The sequence below is a fragment of the Pipistrellus kuhlii genome, unplaced genomic scaffold (genome assembly GCF_014108245.1).
Source record: "Pipistrellus kuhlii isolate mPipKuh1 unplaced genomic scaffold, mPipKuh1.p scaffold_m20_p_11, whole genome shotgun sequence".
Taxonomy (NCBI): domain Eukaryota; kingdom Metazoa; phylum Chordata; class Mammalia; order Chiroptera; family Vespertilionidae; genus Pipistrellus; species Pipistrellus kuhlii.
Genome location: NW_023425416.1, coordinates 36,354,658 through 36,376,317, shown reverse-complemented (window position 1 = coordinate 36,376,317; position 21,660 = coordinate 36,354,658). Strand labels below are relative to the sequence as shown.

At 40.0% G+C, this 21,660-nt stretch overlaps 1 protein-coding gene across 6 annotated transcripts in view; it reads left to right on the top strand.

Moving 5' to 3' along the window:
* Positions 1-21,660, top strand: part of THRB (thyroid hormone receptor beta) — a 285,578-nt gene that overhangs the window by 218,665 nt on the left and 45,253 nt on the right. For all 6 annotated transcript variants that reach the window (XM_036431621.2, XM_036431619.2, XM_036431617.2 and 3 more), the window contains one exon: positions 15,665-15,925. In XM_036431621.2, the coding sequence (XP_036287514.1) occupies positions 15,736-15,925 (190 nt within the window). In that variant the 5' untranslated portion in view covers positions 15,665-15,735. The remainder of the gene's footprint in view (positions 1-15,664; positions 15,926-21,660) is intronic.

The window sequence follows — 21,660 nt, the reverse complement described above, 5'->3', positions numbered from 1 at the left end:
GCCTGCGGTTAGATCCATCTCGGGTCCACTGTGACTCTACTTCTTTAGCTGTGACCTTGGGTAGTTGCTTTTCCTTTTTATTTTTTTTAAATATATTTTACTGATTTTTTTGCAGAGAGGAAGGAAGAGGGATAGAGAGCTAGAAACACTAATGAGAGAGAAACATCGACCAGCTGCCTCCTGCACACACCCCCTACCAGAGATGTGCCCGCAACCAATGTATTATACATGCCCTTGACCGGAATTGAACCTGGGACCTTTCAGTCCCCAGGTCGATGCTCTATCCACTGAGCCAAACCGGTTTCGGCCGCTTTTCCTTTTTTAATACTCGGTTTCTCCATCTGTGAAATGGAGGTAATCATTTTTTATATCAATATTAGTGTAAGGATTAAAATAAATAATAAATGTGCTCAGCATCATGGCTGAAACACTGCTAGCCTCAAGTAATAAATGGTAGATGCCATCATCAACCACCACCATCTCCTCAGTATCTCCAGGCCAAATGCACCATCCCTGCCAGAAAAGCTTAAGGAGACAAATGCAGCTGTCCTGTTATCTTACTTCAAATACAGTAGAGGGTGGATTTGATACATTCCGTAACCCAATGCCACCAGCTTTCCTGAACAACCCATTTCATAATCAAATAGCCATAAGCGTGCGATTCAGAAGTGGGTCCCTGGTTCCACTTTCCAGGTCTGGTCCTTGAGAACTGTCCATCCATTTTAAGTATCCCTTTAGGATGTTTGTGAAAGAAACCACCACTGAAAACCTATTACGAAAGCATCTACAAACCTTTTGCTGCTGGCCTGCCTCCACAATGCAGCTAATTATATCATTCTCGCCTTTTCAGACAAGAATTTTCCAAAGATCCTTTTGTGTGTGATTCTTAGCCACTTCACTCTTAGAAAACTCAGGATATATTGATCAGACCTGTGGTTGGTCTCATGTCTCTTTCCAGACAGGGGCAGTTGTAGCCATGGTATATTTCTCACCTTTCAAACTACACAGTTCATAGCATGTTTAATTAAAAGAGACCTGCTTAAGATTCCAAGTTTTCAAGGTTAAGAATATGATGTGCTTCCTGACCCTGTCAAACCCCAGCCCAACATAAGAATTTTTATTGTGCGACAAATTAGTTGAGAAAAGGCCTTTGATCTCCACATGCACTGACCAAGAGGACAAGAACTAAATTGGCCAGAGTATGGGGCTCTTGGACCTGGGAAAGGTTGGCTCATCCAATGATAATTTCACCAAACACACTTTCTAATTAGCCTTTTCGCGCCTCTCTCTCTCTCTCTCTCTCTCTCTCTCTCTCTCTCTCTCTCTCTCATCTCTATCTCTATCTCTATCTCTATCTCTATCTCTATCTCTATCTCTATCTCTCTCTCTCTCTAATGGTCTGGTCTACTTGGTACTCATAGATTTCGCCACTGTCCTCCATTCCCTTTGTTCACATCATACCATATTGCCAGAACTGCCCACCACAACATGGAAATCTATCGTTTGTTATTCCCCAGAACTGGTTTAGAAAGTCTGCCAACGATCTTGGCACAAGGAATCCTCTGAATGCTTCAGCCCAATATTCTATCAATATTATCCTAAATAATCAGCAGATATCTTCATCCTGAGGACAGACTATAGCAATGGAAGACTGGGGCTGCTTGTTCTGGAAATAAGGAGCTTGTTAGGTGAGCGCTACCTGACTTCACCATTTCATCCTGAACTGTCTCAGCTCTCCCTGTGTCAGGCGGAAGGCTCTGATGGTACTCTATATTAGGAGTCCAAACTCTTGGAGTACTCAAGGCACATAACTGTTTTGCTTTTAACTGTCCAGATGGCCTTGATCAAATATGACCACCTTTTCGAACCTCGATTTCCTTTTCTTTAAATTAGGTGTTTGAACAGGGGTGAGCTCTAAGATTCCTGTAGCCCCAACTATTCTCTGAATTTTAGTACTCAGAGCCCAATGCATGAGGACCAATTGAGCTAGGTAATTTGCCTTTAAAAACTGGGCGTGGACTATTGCTGCATACTAACAAGCTGGCATACATGACCCTAGTTGATGGTCAGAAAACAAAGGTAAAATGGGGAACAATATACAATGATTTATGAAGTCAACTCAGTGTGAGTTTGCCAAGTGAGGATCATTTTTGATGTGGCATCATCATACTCTGACATAAAAAAAGATAAAAACTTTATGTTTCTAAGGCTTTAAATGACAATATATTACTCTAAAGCAGTGTTTTTCAACCTTTTTTGGGCAAAGGCACACTTATTTCATGAAAAAAATCACGAGGTACACCACCATTAGAAAATGTTAAAAAATTTAACTCTGTGCCTATATTGACTATATATAAAGTAATTCTCTTGAATAGGAATCAAATAAACACAAAGAAAGTATTTTATAATTACTTTATTATGAAATATTAAGTAAACAAAATAGTGAAAAATTATAAAATTCTTGTCTTGTCTGCACCTACGGCACACCAGGCAACATCTCGCGGCACACTAGTGTGCCGCGGAACAGCGGTTGAAAAACGCTGCTCTAAAGTACATCCCTGCTACTAATTATTTTGTTCATGTTCATGCTGTGTCTGTTTCACTTGCTTTAAATAAAAGCCTATTCACCTGCCATCCAAATTAGGTCCACAGCAGTTCAGATAGAAGACAGCTTGGGACTTACGGTAGCAGGGAAATTTCAAGTACCTAACATTGGGCCCTATCATAAGAAAACCTATAAGTCAATATTAGTAATAAAGAGACAATAAATAAGGCTGTTTGGAGCACAGTAAGTTTCTTTCCTTGCAGGAAAGCTATTGTGATCAGTACCAGCTGTAAATGATTGCTTGTAATAAAAAAAAGTATTTATGATCATATTCCAGTGAAACCACATCACAAATTTGCTTATGTAAATCATAAGGTCAAAAGATGAGCAATGCTTTGTCAATTTCACCAGCTTTCCCACCTACTAAAACTAAGTGTCCATGTTAATATGGCACCATTGCTAAAATTTCACAGATTGGAACTGAGTTCATATTAAATTAGTGAATCACTTAAAATACAGGTGTCCCTGGTAGTGCTGCATCTATTAGTTATTCATACTTCAGAGCACGGTTGACGACTGCTGCCTCAGAATATATTAATTCAATCAGACTAATTCCTAGAATCAGTTCCACTGGTTTATGGGAATGAGATAACAGCATCTATAAAAATAAAAAAAATAAAATAAATAAATAAAAAGGAACTCCAGTGCATAGGGTCAGAGGAAGTGCACTTTGAATCAGAGAACACAAGAAACTCTGTCACCTCACAATTTTGCATAAAGCTGGTTTTCTCAACTCCAGCACTACTGACATTTGGGGATGGACACGTCTTTGTTGTGGGGACTGGCCTGTGCATTGTATTTAGCAGCATCCCTGGCCACTACCCACTAGATGTCAGTAGGGTGCACACATACACACACACACACACACACACACACACACACACACACACACACATTCACTCACTCACTCAAGTTAAAAATGCCTCCAGACACTCCCAACTGTCCCCAGGAAGGCAGAACACCTGGCTGAGGACTGCCAGCCTAGGACAGCCCTATAGACACTCATGATAACTACAGTCTCTGTATCTCCTTTTGAATCAATATATGGATCCACTAGATTACCCTCATACAGAGGTGACATATATTAATAGGAAGTTCCTTCCTCACTTTGGCAGTGTCCTTCCTCCACCCCCACCCTTTTCTCATCTTTCCAGGTAAATGTAACCCTAGGGCGTTGTACATGAGTCAGTCCCAGGAGTACACTGCCCATTCTGCTTGGGGTAGCCAGTTTGGATCATTTCATTCCACTTTACCTGCCACATCATTCTAAATAAACATGGCAAAGAGAACATGTATTTAGGTTGAGGATCACTTTGGTGCCACGATTTCAGTAGCTCAGTTTGCTCTGCAAAGCTGTCATCTGTGGACATATGGCAGCCAAACAGGATAATAGCTAATAGCCCAATACTTTTCATTCTTTTGGTTACTATTTGGTCAGAAAATAGGCCAGACTTTCATAAAGCTGTAAATGTTTGTATCTTAAGCTGTGACCTTTTTGTTTTTCCCTTAAAAAAATCATGCCTTTCAATTTCTCAGCATCAATGTTCTCAGGCACTAAAGTTTTATGGTTGAAATCAGGCACATCATTTGGACATAATGTCCTTCTTACATTTCTAAACAAACATGCCCTTTGACTCCATTCTTTTTGAGGAGAGATTTTGCTTTCTGAAGCCAAGTTTCCTGAGGAAATAGATGAATCTCTCTCAAAGCAGTATTTCTGCAAAGGGATGGCCTATCAGAATTTCCATAGGATTTCCCATCAGGGCAGCTTGGCCCATCTTGAGGAAGCTTCCAGGCATCGCACTGCCTTTTAACTGGCTTTGTGACCTGTGAGAAAATTATTCATTTCTCTGGGCAATTGTCTTGCCTGTAGAATGGAATACAGTGGTTATGAAAACAGTTTCCTATTGGTTATCTGTAACTTTGGGCAGCATCTTTAGCTCTCTCAGCTAAAGTTTCCTCACCTGTGAAATGGGCTGACAATACCTCCTTCACAACCATTGTTGTAATGAGAAAAACACAGTATGCATCCTGGCACATAGTAGGCCTTTTACATGGGTTAGCTGTCACTTTCATAGACTCAAAATGAAGTCATCCTTTTGTCAGTTCTAAATTATTTCTTGTCCTTTTAACCTTTCAGATGGGCATCTAGAAAACAAATCAATTCTTTGTTAGCTTGGATGTTCTACTTGTTTGCTTATTTTTGCCATTTTATAAGTTTTTTGGCCACTTGGAGGCAGAGTACATACCACCATAAATATTTTTTTTTAATATTTTTTATTGATTTCAGAGAGGGAGATAGAGACAGAAAAATCAATGATGAGAGAGAATCACTGATTGGCGGCCTCCTGCATGCCCAACACTGGGGATCAAGCCCACAAACCGGGCTTGTGCATCAATAGGGAATCAAACCAAACTGTGATCTCCTGGTTCACAGGACAATGTTCAACCACTGAGCCACACTGGCTAGGCAACATTAACTTTTTGAAAAATCTTCACCAGCAGTCACTCTGGGAAACAGAATCACTCAGTGCACAGCTGTCTCTTGTTTGATAAATTTACTGGAAGAAAAGACATTTTAATTAGAAAAACAGCTCTTAGTCTTTGAGGTATAGAGTGAAAATGTCAAAATTTGAACAGTGTTGAGATTGAGCAATAAATCCTTGTGGTCTACTAAAAACAATATGCTTTCAATTAAAAGATCATGGAACAAAGAATCAAAAGACCCATCTCAGCTCTTCCTCTGTCTGGGTGACTTTGAGTAAGAAAGTGACCACTCTGAGCTTTAGTTTCTTTCTTTCAAGCCTCTCATTATATATTCTAATCCATAGAGTTTAGTTATTTTGCCTTGATGATCATATAAGCCAGTGGTTCTCAACCTTTCTAATGCCTCGACCCTTTAATACAGTTCCTCATGTTGTGATGACCCCCAACCATAAAGTTATTTTCATTGCTACTTCCTAACTGTAATTTTGCTGCTGTGATGAATCGTAATGTAAATATCTGTGTTTTTCGATGGTCTTAGGCTCTACAGCAGCGGTTCAGAACTGTTGCAGGGTCACAACGAAAATAACTTTATGATTGGGGGTCATCACAACATGAGGAACTGTATTAAAGGGTTGAGGCATTAGAAAGGTTGAGAACCACTGATGTAAGTTATTCTGTGTTGATTTCCTACAAGCAGCTAAAGGGCTGATGTGGTTTGCTAAACCTTTTTGAGTTCAGATCCTGACTTTATCATTTAGTCACTGTGTGACCTTGGGCAAGTTGTTTAACCTCTCTGTGCCCCACTTTCTCATCTAAAAATAAATGAGGAGCCGAAACCGGTTTGGCTCAGTGGATAGAGCGTCGGCTTGGGGACTGAAGGGTCCCGGGTTCAATTCCGGTCAAGGGCATGTACCTTGGTTGCGGGCATATCCCCAGTAGGGGGTGTGCAAGAGGTAGCTGATCAATGACTCTCTCTCATCGATGTTTCTAACTCTCTCTCTCTCTCCCTACCTCTCTGTACAAAATCAATAAAAATATATTTAAAAATAAAAAAAATTAGGATAATATTTCTACTTCACAGAGTTTTTGTGAAGATTGAATTTAAAGTGTTCAAAATGGGTGCCTGGCATATAGGAAGTATACATTAAATATTAGCTATTGTTTATTGTTTCACTGGTTGTCTCTAGATGGGAAAATCTTAAAAAGATGAAATTCTAATCAGATTTCTTGGCATTTGGGATTTTTCCATTTAATGAACCAAATTTATCAGCTAATCACTTAGGAAATAAAGACATTAAATACCCATCATCCTCAGTTCCTTACCTTCAACCCATCCAACATTACTTTCCCCTCTGATTCCTGAATAGGAAAGATCTTCTCTCTGTATAGTAAATATTTTAAATTGGGTAACCCACATGTTTAACAAATTCTATCTACTTTAAATGGAGACTGTGTCTGTAGCACAGTACCTCAAACATCAATGTGCACGTGAATCACACAACGATCTAATTAAATTGCAGATTCTGACCCATCAGTTCTAGAGCCAGAAATCCCGCATTTCTAACGAGCTGCAGATTCTCAACTGCACTTCCAGTAACCAGGCCTTGGACACTCAGCCATTTGAGAATGGAGGACACAAGATGGTACACCCAGCCCTTGATGGGGGAAAGCAGGTTGGAGAGAGGCTGGCCCATGGAGAACCATTGCCAGACACCCTTCTCCAGCCCCAGGCTGACCAGTCTTATTTTAAGCAATTAAAAGGTTTTAAAAAATAATAAAAGGTATGAAAAGGATAATAGAAATCCCACCTACTTCTCTTGATTCTCCTGAACTGAAAAAACATCATAGTATAGGTGGCACCAAGCAGTATGACCCTTCTTCAATGCTACATTCTCTTCCACAAGACAGGAGGTGGGGAAACAAGTTAATCCTCCACACCATTTCTGTTTCTGGGACAAAAACTCTACTGTATGGTTGCTGCTAAGCCAGACCCTCCAGGGGAACATACCCTCCAGGGGCTCTCATACCACTAGGACCCCACTTCGTGATGTGTGGGTTAATGGCTTTAACGATATTCTCAGGGCCTGAAGAAAAGCCCGGAAGCTTCTTCTCTCAAGGAGTCCTGGCCTATCTCAAAGCTTACCCGCTGGAGGCAATGAGGAGATGTGCATGCTGTGATAGCATTTCTGCTCCTGAACAAAAGGAAGAAGCCTTCCCAGCTTGAAGTGTTTCCTGCCTAAATGAGTTCTGCATAGTTACTTATATGCACAAAAATACACCAATGGAAATGGTAGTGAAGGGGAATCTGTAGACTTTGATGCCAGCGTATATTTTTGTCCATGTTGTTAATCCCTGAGTGTGATGGAAAGACTATGTGTGCTTTCCTGCCAAGTAAGGAAACTTCCTTTAGAGTGTGATGTATAACATTGACCTGCCCACCTAAGAGTCACAGAGGGTCTTTCCATTTGAGAAATTGTACCTCTCAACGTTTCTTCTTTATCCACAAATTATGCCCCAGTTCAGGTTTCCAAAGTTAGAAAAGATTCCCATGCATTTCCTACTGTTGGGAGGGGTATTTCAAGCTTGGGAACATAAAATGGGGTCGCTCTGATAGGCTACCTCGTGTTTTGTTTTGGGGTTTGTTTTGTTTTATTGTTTTTTCAAAAATGTGGGTTCAGATTGGCAACAAGAATAAATATTATGATCTGAACTTTCATGCAGGAGAAATCTAATCCTGGCAGCAAACATCTGTTCCCTTTTATGTGCATTTGTGCCTCTTTAATAGGAATGTGTCTGCAACAGCTGTAGCTTTTCTAATATCCTAAATGGAATCGCCCCGGCCTTTAGAGTAATTACCTCCAAGTTTGAGTCATCCGACCTGAGGCTTCTCTGATCCAATCGGTATGAATTATGGAAAACCGAGCGCTGGTTCCAGGGGGAGGAGTCCATTGTGCCCTCTGGAGAGCACTCTCCCAGGCTTCTGGGCTCTGGTCAGTGTTCCAGCAGCCAACGCCTTCGGATGTGGTTAAATAATTATAAGGTGTTGCTCATGAGCGTGGTCACCGCCATGTTTTCATGCAGTGAACTTCCAAGTGGCATTTCCACCATGATCTTTTCACTGTGTTTCACACTAAACTTTTTTTTTAAGGGTTCTAAATGCACACTTGTCAAAAAAATTGAATGGTTTTAACTTATTATCAAGATATTATCATGGTAGCGTCTAGTTTCAGAATAATTATGTGAGGTTTCTATAGCTCTGATGATTGTTTTTCATCAGGATGGTGATTGCCTAATGGGATAGACAGGAAAACTGGAGAAGTTGGAGCAGCCAGATAAGGAAAAGATTTGTTTCTCTCTTAGCAGCGCCCAGATCTCACTCACTTAATGGACTGGGAAACCCTGCCAATGAAACTAGAGAAACCCTTGGCGATAGCAAACGTAAATTCAGCCACACACAGGGCCGGAGAAGGCCAGTCTCAGCAAGAGGGAGAATTAGGTGGCAGGTGCCCAGTCAAAGAAAGACAAAACCATATAGCAATAGAAAACAGCCTACCTGAACAAAGAGGCTAAGTTTGCAAGAGTGTGCCTACAAGGAAATATTTCTGAGGACACAGTTCATGTAACCAGACAACGGCTGAGCAAGGGCCTCTGCAGATCCGAGTTTATCAAGTCTCTGAAGCACAGCAGCAGAGTCAGTCTCCAGAAGTATACACTCCTATCGATATATGGAATGTTCGAGCACATTACATGCTCCTCAGTATTCCATCCATCCATCCGTCCGTCCGTCCGTCCGTCCATCCATCCATCCGTCCATCCATCCATCCATCCATCAATTTTCAAATAAAACCTAAATAAAGGGGTAGCATTTTCTTCTCAAACCCAATAGTCTCAGACACTTAGCACTTGGAAAGAAGAGAAGTGAAGAAAGAGACAATTTGCGGAAACAGTATGGGACCAAGAGAATGTAATGAGCAAGGGCACTTATCTGAGAAGCTGGAGCATAGAACAAGCACAAAGAGGAGAAATATTGATTCCTGTTTCCCACTGGACTGCAAATGAGAGGGAGAGAGATGCAGAGGGCTGCTGAGTTTAATTAAATTCCTCTCAAGGCAGTGAGCATTCATTAATGGACCAGGCCCCAGGCTACATGCTGGGGTACATAGCTAAACAAGCCAGGGTCCCAGCTATTAAGGATCTCACAAACCTAAACAGGTGAACTGGTAATTACAACATATTGTAACACACTCCAAATAGAAACACGGGAATCATCTGTTAACTTCTCCCCACCCTTATTTTCTCATTGGTTAAAATGACAGACACACTACCTACTTCTTGGCATTGTTATGTGAGTGCCTATAGCTGCGGGAATTGAGAGAAAGATTAAGTTAATTAGAGTCCAGTAATGGGGGGTGAGGGGGCGGGTACCGTTAACATAAAAAATATTCAAACCTGTAAAGAATTTTGTTAGCTTATTTGAGCCATACTGTCGATAATTGAGGGGAAGTGGAATCTCAATGTATTGGGATAATGCTCCGGAGAATGGCAGTTTTTCATCTTGTTTTATACATCATAGTCAAAGGAGGAGACATAAGTGGGTGACATGAAATCCACTGGTGATAGATTAGAGAGGCAGGAGAAAGCAAAGCAGGGGAAATCTCTGGGATTGGATAAAAACTAAAATAATAGACACATACTTCTTTTACTTGACGAGTACAGGATAGTTAACAGTCAACAATTAACTCAATAACAATGAAGGAATTTGTGGGCTCTCTCCTGGCATGAAGGCCCATTTGGTTGTGCCCTAAGAGGTCCGGAAAAAGGGAAGTTACAAGTTACCATGATGTTTCACAAGTATGTTATCTTAGATGCAAAAAGACAATAGGCTCAATAAAGATCTTTGTCAAGGAAGATACTTGCCTACAACATGACTACCCACTAGAAACTGCTTTTTAATTAAAGATTTCTAATTTCAGACCATCTTTTGGCGTTACTTTAGGTCTCTTGAGTTTGCGAGACCGCCATGCAGGCCTTTCCTGAACTTGTCAGGCGGCTCCTTTTTTGTCCACAATACCATCAACACAATATAGGCAAGGACATGGTACAGTCTTGCCTAATAGAGGAAATAGAGACAAGCATCTATATATATATAATAGCCTAAGTGACCATCCAACTGTTGGACTGTACAACGTAGCCACGATGTGCAATGACCATCAGGGGGCAGATGCTCAACACAGGAGCTGCTGAGCTGTGGTGACTTGGCAACTGTGGTTCTCAGGTGATGCACCCAGAACCAGAGAGAAGGGAGCCCTATTCTGGGGTATATCACCTGAGAACTGCCCTCTCGCAATCTGGGACCCCTCGGCAGACGTTGGGAGAGCCTGTTTTGGCCCAGACCCCACAAGCCAGGCCTAGGGATCCTACCAGTGCATGAATCCATGCACCAGGCCTCTAGTCATAGATATTTAGGAGAGAAACCTAAAGAGGGAGAATAGTTTGCCCAAAGTCACACAACTAACAAGTGGAAAAGCCAGAATTTGAACTTTGACTAGCAGAGCACTATCATGCTTACTGTCCTGTTTCTAAAAAGCAAAACCATTTTCATTTGCACTAGCACCCTGGTCGGCAAACTACAGCTCATGAGCCACATGCGGCTCTTTAGTCCCTTGAATGTGGCTCTTCCACAAAATACCCCAGCCTAGGCGAGTCTATTTTGAAGAAGTGGCATTAGAAGATGGCTCTCAAAAGAAATTTCAATCGTTGTACTGTTGATATTTGGTTCTGTTGACAAATGAGTTTGTCAACCACTGCACTAGCAGATAAGGGAAGATAATACTACTCAGAGTAGAAAATGTGCATTGCACTGATTTTAATAGTGATGAGTCCTTGTTACTTACCATTAGCTTTAAGATAAGAAGAGGCATAGAGTCTGTGCTGAGGATGTTGTCTTCTCTTTGCAAAGTTCCCAGATTATTAGGGGACATAAATACTAATTAAGATGTTGTGCTGGGTAGACACTGTCACCAAAAAAAAAAAAAAAAAAAAAAAAAAAGGAAATTATAAGGTTCTATAAGGACTGGGAAAGGGTACCCCAAGCACAGGGAAGAGCTTCTGCAATGACACTGTGGTGGAATCAGCTTCACAGGTTAGAATCCCAGGTAGGCAAAGCCCCTCCAAGAAGGGCTCAGCAGGAAGGAGGGGTAAGTCCTTGGGCCTTAGGACTTTATTCCAATATTGATGGGAAGTCATTAGAAGATTTTAAGCAGCTGAGAAATATGCTGTAATGTATATTTTTAAAAGTTCATTTGGGCTGTTGTGCAGACAATTGATTGGCGGTGGCTGAGAGTGAAAGCTAAGAGACCAGTGGTGAATATAAATGAATATATTGGGAAAATTGAATAAGACAATAAACATACTTAACAAAGAACTTTCAAAGTACTAATCAAATGATAGCTATTAATAGGCCAATGGCCACTCATGAAGTTAAGCCAAATAATGAGACGAGTCTGTTAGCCAGTAGGAAAAATATGAAAGAGCAGATGAAGTGCTTCTCTGAATTTTAGGTTCCTTGTCAATCAAGAATTATACCATTATGTACTTCCTGGGGTGTTCATGCAGATGAATAAGTGTCTAGCTCACCACCTGATCCATAGTAAATGCTCACCCAAATATTCATCTCCTGTTCTACATGACCCCACGGATAAAAGTAGGGTGATATGTACATAGTCTGAGAATTCAACAAGGCTAATCATTAGACGTATGGATTGAAGTAAAAAAAATTGAAGTGGAAATTAGAGACATCATATTTAATAGCCTGATCCTACACAGTGTTTTAATTCTACCTACTCCCTGTATGCATGAATTTGCAAAGCATTTTATATACACATTATCCTAATATTGATGGCCTTTTCATGCAAAGTAAACACTCTTAGAATGAGTGCCTTGAAATCCCTGCCTACTCAGCTGACCCTTTATGACCCCTTTGTCTTAATCCTACTTCCTCTGCCTTGGCGCTTTTCTAAGGTGACAGCTTGCTTTGGTGTCCTGAAATACTTGAATATGTTCATATAATTCTCCCTTTTTTGATGGACAGATTTATTTTCTATCATCATTAATGAAATTTCCAGAGATAGGCTGTAGGTAGTTATGTTAATGAGATTTATGCTTATGTCTCCTTCACAAAAGAACCCTTTGGAGCAGTACTGTGTCATTCAAAGCCACTAGAATATGCAAATGCAGTCATTCCCATCTAAACTCCCCCAGACACAGGGGCCAATATGTAGAAATTATTTCTATAATAGTTCACATGTCCCCACCTTGTTATTTTCTTTGATTTTACTTATTTATTAATTTGCATCATGACTGTTAAGAGTCTTGATATCTAGACTTTGAAGTACTAACAGCCAGTTGTTAGCTGGGATCCATTAAGAAGCAAAGGATTTATACTTCACCTGAGTAACAAGATACGTTTATTTCTAGAAGAAAAAAAAAGAAAGAAAAAAAAAACCCTTTTAAAAAAATGTATTTCTACTACTGTGTACATTGTGTCTCTAATGCTCAAAACAACAGGATTTTTTAGTGAAATTTGGTTAAATCTATCCCTGTACTCTATAAGATAATATGCAATTAACATCTGACTTTTAATGCTTTACACGATCTCTAAACAATTGATGAATTTTTCCTTATAACACATTTACTTCAAGATGGTAAAACATTAGAGTCTGAGAGGGACATTGCAGCCTTATCCAGAACTTGCCAATAATTTGTCTGCATACCTTAGATTTTCTTACCCACATGGATCTCAAACTCTATTATATCAGAATCTTTGGAGGACTTAGTAAATATACCAATGCCCAGGCCCCATCCTACTTCAACAAGCCTGTTCTCTGTGGTCTTTCATAGCACCATGGGTGATTCTGATTCTCACCAGAGTTTGAGAATCACTATCTTAATCTTTGATAATTTAATCTCTAAAAATATATCTCATTGGTTTAAGTTTTTGTGGAACCAGAGAATATAACCATTGGACATAGAAATAACAGAAAATTCCTGGAAACCATTATTACCAAGCAAACGTATGTGGAGGTAACTTATATTTGACCCAATGACAGCATACCCAATAGGCAGGATTTAAGGAGTCTGGTGTAACAGGTGCCATCTCCTTCCTTGGGACTATATAGGAATTGTATAAACACACACACACACACACACACACACACACACACACACATACACACTCCTGTTTTGGGGAGGATGAAAATCAAAAATAAATCCGCAGTTTTCCCAGGACCCAATCAGTACTTCTCAGACCCAGGTTTCCCAGCAGTGTCCCCAACCAATAAACCTGCCAATTAAGCAACTAAATATCATTATCATGAATGTAATTACAGACAGTAATTATAAGCCCATAAATGCCTCCCACGAATAAAACCCTTTTCCCAAACAATCTCAGCCTCCTTTCTTAGGAAAATGGAAGGCAATCCTATCCCCTACCTTCTCTCTATTACAGCCTCTGTTGCTTAGAGGAAGAAAAAAAAACCGCTCTTGCTGGCCCAGGGGAAAGGCTGTATATACTCTAAGGAGGAATTGCCCCCTTGAGTGGAGTCCCTTTCAGCATCTCTCAGCCAAGTCTGTTCATTAGCTCTCCTCACTCGGGAGCAGTGACGACCCAGTTGGGCTGTATTTATTAATGTCTGTTAAGGCAGATATATTAATACCAACTTTTAAGAATTTCTGTAGAAAAAAAATGAAGTGTTGGTTTTACAAAATAGCATGATGACTTTTAACATTGCTTAAACCAGATGCAATTTACTGAGAACGTAGAGAGTCCCAGAAAATCAAGTAGATATCGCAGAAACATGCATGGGTGAAAAGGCTTTTTTCTGTCTGTAGAAACAAAATTAATCTCTTTGGGCCCAGAATTAACTCTTGCATTCAGTAATTGTATACTTAGCTCATGAAAACCTCAAACCCTCATGGATAATAGGTATTTGAATGAATTCTACATAGATATGTTGAGTCTGAAATGCAATACAATCCCCCAAGATCTCAATCTGTTTTCTTTTAATGGATCTTGAGCATAAGTGCCTGTAATTGTACCAGTGGCTGGCATGGTTGAGTCCAGACCATGCATTGAAGAATGCCATATAAACTCTAAGGAGAAAGGACCCATGTTTGTTTCACTGACCTCTACAGCGCCTAGCAGCTCTCTTTAGAGTGCATTTTCAGTGCTCTTCTCTGAATAAGAGCAAATGTTGCATCCAAAAGCTATCATATTGTATGACTTTTTTTAAGGGATTATTGCTTACTAGCCAAGGTAGGATATTTCGAGTCACAGCATTTCCATTTACTGTGACAAAGAAATCATGTGTAGGACTTCATTGTTGTGGTTGTTCAGAGCCTTGTCCTGGAATAGAAATGGAGTGTATGGGTACCAGGATTTTCACACAGTAATCTGAAGACCCTGGAGAATAAATGTAACTTCCAAAAGTGACTGAGAGTAGATTACGCTTTTAGAGAAACCATCCTGAAGAGTATCAACTGAAGACATCTAGTTGCTTTAGAGAGGGTTTAAACCTCCATTTCATTTTTTTCTACAGAAATTCTTAAAATTTCCAAGAATTTTTGGAAATATGGATGACTAGATGGATTGTATTTTTTAATGTGTATGCCTATGCAAATATGTGTATTAGCTTGCTAGTTTTTACTTTCTACTTTATATCCATGTTACCCATGTACAGTATATCTTTATTAAGGGGGTAAAATTCACTAGAGAAGGTTAATGTGAAAAAGTCTTCATTCTATATTTTTTCCTCATATTTTAGAGGGCTGAACTTCCAGTCCATATCTGAATAGAAAAAAAAAACCAATAACATAATATATTGTACATCAATAATTAATTGCCTATTCCTCAACCAAAGAGATTTAGGGTTTATCAGTCTATCATTGGGGCTCTTAATTCACCCCAAACTAAAGTACCATCTGCTGTCCTTCATCCGATCTCATCACCAATTTGAGACTACAGTGAAAACATTTACAAGATCCAGCCTCCTTCTTTTAGGCCATTAGAGGTAGAAGGAGAACATAGTTGTCACTCAAGGTAGCCACGTGAACATGTCCCACTTAAGTAACAGGGTGCCCCTCAGGTCAGCCTGAGAAAAGCCCAAGTCAAACAAGGCTGAATCCTGGGTATTTTATGTCCTAAGGATCTGAAAAGTCTTCATGACCAGCCCTGACCCTCCTAACCTCAAATGGTCACCTAAGCAGTGACATAAATTGGTGTGAACTTGCTCTTGGGACACTGCCGTGGAAGTGAGACTGGTGAAAGTACAGCCTTCCCAGGGAAGAACTAAACATAAGGGGGAATGGGTTGATTAGTCTGACTGGCAATTCAACCGAGGTGGCCCTATGCCCAAGGCTGACAAATTCTGCGTCTTATCACTGCCGTCAAATGGAGATGCATGTGAATGCCGTCAGCCCAAAAGAATTGAGAAACAAGTTGCCTTCCAGAAGTGCATCTCAACCAAACCTTGACAATGCCAACAGCTCATCATCATGTATTTTTCAACCCTCCAGAAAATGGCCTTCCTGCCTGGGACAAACCGAAGCACTGTCCAGACCACGAACACGACTGGAAGCTAGTAGGAATGTCTGAAGCCTGCCTCCATAGAAAGAGCCATTCGGAGAGGCACAGCACATTGAAAAATGAACAGACATCGCCACATCTCATCCAGAGCACTTGGGCTAGCTCCATATTCCACCTGGACCATGACGATGTGAATGATCAGGGTGTCCCAAGTGCCCAGACCTTTCAAACGGAAGAGAAGAAATGTAAAGGTAAGCAGATTTTTACTAGACCACATGAAGTGTTTCAACAAGGACAAAAAAAAAATTCTTCATCGTAGCCGTGTGGCTAGTCTTCCTGTATTCCACCGTTCAGTGCCCATGTGTTTTCCCCAACGATTCTGTTATGAAGTTTCTTTATCCCCAATCTTCTTTTAAACATAAATAAGTGGGTTCCAAAGGAAAGCAGTTAATTTTAGTTTCGTGTTGGGTTGGGGCACTTGGCGTTTCTCTAATTAGCAGAAAGGTTGTTAGTTTTGGCTTCATTCTGTTTCAAATCTGAGTAAAAACAGACATTGCTATCATTATAGAAGCACTTGCTTTGAAATGTGTGTGCATGTGTGTGTGCGTGTGTATGATTCTTTCCCAATTGTGCCAGCAGCTAATGGATCTCCGAGGCTACCTTTAAACTAAATAGACAATTCATGTTCTAAAGAGAGGTTTTAAGTTGTGAGTGTTTGGTGTGTTTTTTTTAACTCATTAAATCCTTGTGTCATCATCCTGAAAGGCCAGATTATGGTTTTAGGAGGTGGTCACCTCATAAGAAATATGTTAAACTGGCCTAAGTTCCTGATTGCATTTGACTTAACTGGTCTTTACCTGAGGTCGCCTCCACCCTGACAGATGTCTTTGTGCTGATCGCTTTATTGTCTTAGAGTTCCCTTTGCTTCTTAATTTAGTCTTTAAATGTCCAAGAAAGCAATTTGTGTCTTTAAATGTCCAAGTTCATATAATTTCCCATTCTTTCTCAATTTAGCACTTAAAAAAAAAGGCTTTTTATTTTTTATTTTTTATTTAAGAATTTTGACTCATGATAAAATTCTTAATTGGGTCTTTAAATATTTGGCAATCATGCCAAAACCGGTTTGGCTCAGTGGATAGAGCATCAGCCTGCGGACTGAAGGGTCCCAGGTTCGATTCCAGTCAGGGGCATGTGCCTTGGTTGCGGGCACATTCCCGGTAGAAGGTGTGCAGGAGGCGGCTGATCGATGTCTCTCTCTCATCGATGTTTCTAACTGTCCCTCTATCTTCCTCTCTGTAAAAAATCAATAAAATATATTTTAAAAAATATTTAGCAATCACATACAAGATATGTTAATGAAAGTTTATAAAGACTCTTCTGTATGAGCCATGAAGAACTTTTGCATACTCTTGTAGCTGGGACAGAAACACATATATTTACACCTCTAAATGAAAAATGATTGTTCTTTAGTTTTGCTGGAAACAATTTGATCACTCCTTGGAACTACCAGTTGACCTGGGTAGTTGAGTGAACACATTTTCAGATGAAAATAGGAATATCTAAAAATAACAATAAAATCGTGGTATAAGCTCTGATTGGAGAATAGCCCAAACTATCCATGTTCTCTTTGTAAAGATTTGTGTTTGTCCCTTATCTGTATTATTTAGGATATTTGAGAGATTGAAAGAGATATTTAGAAAAAAGAGCAAAATACATCAGGCTATAGGACAGGTGTGTCTGTGTGTATGTACACAGTTGTTTGAAATATAATTGAGATTTAGCCTTAGAATTTGTAACTAGATTGTGTCTTTGAATTTTATGAACTGGCATCAAAGCTGTGTCAGTCCTTGGTGTACAGTGAAATGCCAACAGAAAGTGCAGTATTCTCCTGATATAAGAAACTCACTGGCTAATTTTTATTTATTCACAATTGATAGCTATAGTCATTCATTTATTCAATCATAGGGACAATCTCTGCTCCATCATTTATGAGATATATTGGCCTTGGATCTCTACAGTCCCCCACACCATACACTTTTCAATTTGTTCATATACCTTAAAAGCAAAAGGAAAGCATCTTTATTGGATCCAAGACCCTAAGTACATATATAATACAGTGGTTAAGACCACATTTTGAATCTGACATATTTGGGCTAGAATACTAGTCTTTCCAAATTTCTGTTCTTGAGCAAACTTATGTGATTCTTGATCAAATTAAATAAGATCATGTTTTTAAGCATTTAGTCTAATATCTCCCATTTAGTGCTCCCTAAATAGCAGCTATCATTGTTATTGTAATCATTGTTGTTAGTTCTGCATCATTAAATCACATCAATTCCTCAGGCTACACTGTGTGCCTGGTAAGGACGGGTAATGTGGGTGGGACAAGACAATTCAAGGAGGTTAGAGTTGATTTTGCATTCGTTCAGTTCTCTATTGCTGAATGTTGGAGAATTCTTTCATAAGACATTACAAGTAAATGTTAAAGTCCTTCAAAATTCCAGTATTAAAAGGAAACCAACTAAGGTTAATACTCCTGTAGTTTTCAAACTAACCAGGGTTCACCTTGGCATGGATGTGAGCCAATGCCTTGGTGCAGTATGAAAATGCCACCAGGAAAGCTATGTTGTCATGGCCCAAGAACCATATTAACTGAATTCCAGACATTCACAGTGGACACCTATTACCAGTGAGGCCAGGAAACAATGTGATTGGTCACTCTTTTTTTTTTTTTTAACTTGGTTGTTCTCCATCTGCTCTGCTCACTTGCCTCTATATAGTCACTGTGAGGAGAGTTCTATTTTGATGTCCGTCTATACTGGAAGTTTGGTTGTTCTCCATCTGCTCTGCTCACTTGCCTCTATATAGTCACTGTGAGGAGAGTTCTATTTTGATGTCCGTCTATACTGGAAGTTTATTTCCTGGATATCTCTAGCCCCCAAGCATGCTTGATATCTCAGATCTGGGCTGCAATTTCACTCATTCGTCCCACCAGTGTTTATTCAGAGCCTACATGTGTGGGACACTATCCTTGATGTCCTAGCATGAAGAAATAGCAGTGGGGCTAAATGAACATCTAAGTAATCCCATTTCAGGGACCCCAAATGGAACAAATAAGATCTAAATGGCCATCAAGGGTACAAAAAGTTAAGGATCTGTAGTGTAGAAGCCAAAAAAACAAGTTGACTGCTTAATGTTAGGTAACACAAGTCCATCTCCCAAACCAGTGCCCCCGTAAAGTGTGATTTGTGGACTATGATCCTTCTGCAGACTATGATTTTCCCACTCTGTTGATGCAAGTGCAGAAATTGAGAATAATCTTTTTAAAAATCTTTAAAGCAATTTGCCACTGACATTCAGATGCATAAGCAATACTTTCACCTCACTGAACAGGGTATAGACCAGTTGGGTATTATCAAACCTGCCTGTCAGTCATATGGGGCCAGAGCTACGTAAATTTTTTTGCTGTAGAACCATGTATTGAGGCATAATAAACAGGATATTTCTTTTAAAATAATTTGAGAATCACTGATTTGTGCTTCATAGTGTTCTTCGTGTTTTTCTTTAGATTTATTTTTATAATGCATCTAATGTTTTATTTTTCATTTTGGTCTGAATTCTGCTTTCTTTTTACTCTGAATATATGTGTGCTCCTATCTGCTACAGTCATTCTAATGAAATTTATTGGTAGCATATTTAACTGGAATGAGATCTCTAAAGACCTTTCATTCTGCTGTAAAGACCGCAATTCAAATCTGATTTAGTACCAGACACTATATCCAGCCAGAAGCAAGTGACTCATTCCCTTCCCCAAGCCACCCTCTATCTTCATGCTATGCCTCCTAGAATTTTTGTCCCGATTTTAACTGAGAGCTGGCCTTGAGGACCACATCCTTCTCCTGCTGACCTCCTCTGTTTCCAGATTGAGACGATGCGTTGGGTGGTGCTCACAGTTCACCAACTAGTGACACTAGCAGTACCTGAAATGCAGAATTTCAAGCCCTACTCCAGACTCCTGAATTGGAAGCTCTGGAAAGGGGCCCAGGAATCTGAGTATCAGGAAGAACGTTAGACTATGACTCTTAATTCTTAGTATAGGAAAGGATCTGCCACCTAGTGGACTTTGGGGAAACTTGCATTTGTCATCTCACCTGGGGAGCCACCTGAGTCTATCTATTCTTGATTGGGCCTTCCTTTAGTCCTGGCTTATTATTTTAATTGCCAACTAGATGTTCTATCATATGTCATCACTCTGCCTGGTAACACCTCCCTCTGGGACCTGAATCCTCCTGAGAATCCGATTCTCTTTGCCTGGAGCCCTGATCCTCCTCTAAGCTTTTATGCTGTACAGGACTTCTCTACTTGGCCTTTTCACACCCTCCTGAACTCTTCTCCAGAAACCACAGGGTCCCCCCAGACCCACAGGATGGGTCCTAGCAGATGCAGGCACTCCTGTAGCTGACTCTAGCCAGCCCTGCTAAGCCCAGATAAATAGTCAGACCTCCATACTTCGATATTTGTCCTTGATGTCAACCAGGGACCTTCCAGAAATACTGGAACCTGGTGGGAGAAACAAGGCAAGACTGGCCCACCTCCCTGCTTGCATCAAACAAAAGAAAAGCAGCAACCTGGTGATTACACTGACTTTTCTCTGTAGATCTGCTCTGTGTTTTTTATCAAGGTAATTGAGTCTCAGATGCCAAAGAAAAGTTGTCAAAATAATTTCACTAACAAGTTATTCTCTCTCATTATGAAAAGTTTCTAATGGCTTAACAAAAATAATTTTTGAAAATTATTTGTAATTCCATCCTCCAAGGACAAGTAGGGTTAAATCTTTATTACATTTTAGTCTTTTTTTCTGTGCATATCTGTTTTTTTACATACTTGGAAACATATTAGGCATACCATTTTTTTTTTCTTGATTAAGGTATTACATATGTGTCCTTATTCCCCCATTGACCCCCCCCCCACCCCACTCATGCCCTCACCCCCTTGTTGTCTGTGTCCACTGGTTAGGCTTATATGCATGCACACAAGTCCTTTGGTTGATCTCTCCCCATTACCCCCACCCTTCCCTACCTTCCCTCTGAGGTTTGGTGGTCTTATTGATGCTTCTCTGTCTCTGGATCTGTTTTTGTTCATTGGTTTATGTTGTTCATTATAATCCACAAATGAGTGATATCATATGATATTTATCTTTCTCTGACTGGCTTATTTTTAACTAGCATAATGCTCTCCAGTTCCATCCATGCTGTTGCAAATGGTAAGAATTCCTTCTTTTTTATAGCAGTGTGGTATTCCATTATGTAGATGTACCACAGTTTTTAATCCACTCATCTGCTGATGGGCACTTAGGCTGTTACAAATCTTAGCTATGGTAAATTGTGCTGCTGTGAACATAGGGGTGCATATATCCTTTCTGATTGGTATTTCTAGTTTCTTGGGTTATATTCCCAGAAGTGGGATCAATGGGTCAAATGGGAGTTCCATTTTTAGCTTTTTGAGGAAACTCCATACTGTTTTTCACAGTGGCTGCACCAGTCTGTATTCCCACCAGCAGTGCATAAGGTTCCCTTTTCTCTGAATCGAATCCTCGCCAGCACTTGTCCTTTATTGATTTGTTGAAGAAAGCCATTCTGACAGGTGTGAGATGGTACCACATGGTTGTTTTGATTTGCACCTCTCAGATGATTAGTGACTTTGAGCATGTTTTCATATGTCTTTTGGCCTTATATCCTCTTTCAACAAGTATCTATTTAGGTTTGTTGCCCATTTTTTTATTGGGCTGTTTATTTTCCTTTTGTTAAGTTGTATGGGTTCCCTGTAAATGTTGGAGATAAAATAAAAAGCTTCTGCACAGCAAAAGAAACCATCAACAACAAAAAAGGAAAGCCCACTGCATGGGAGAACATATTTGCCAATGTTATCCCCGATAAGGGTTTAATCTCCAACTTTGACAGGGAACTCAAACAACTTAACAAAAGAA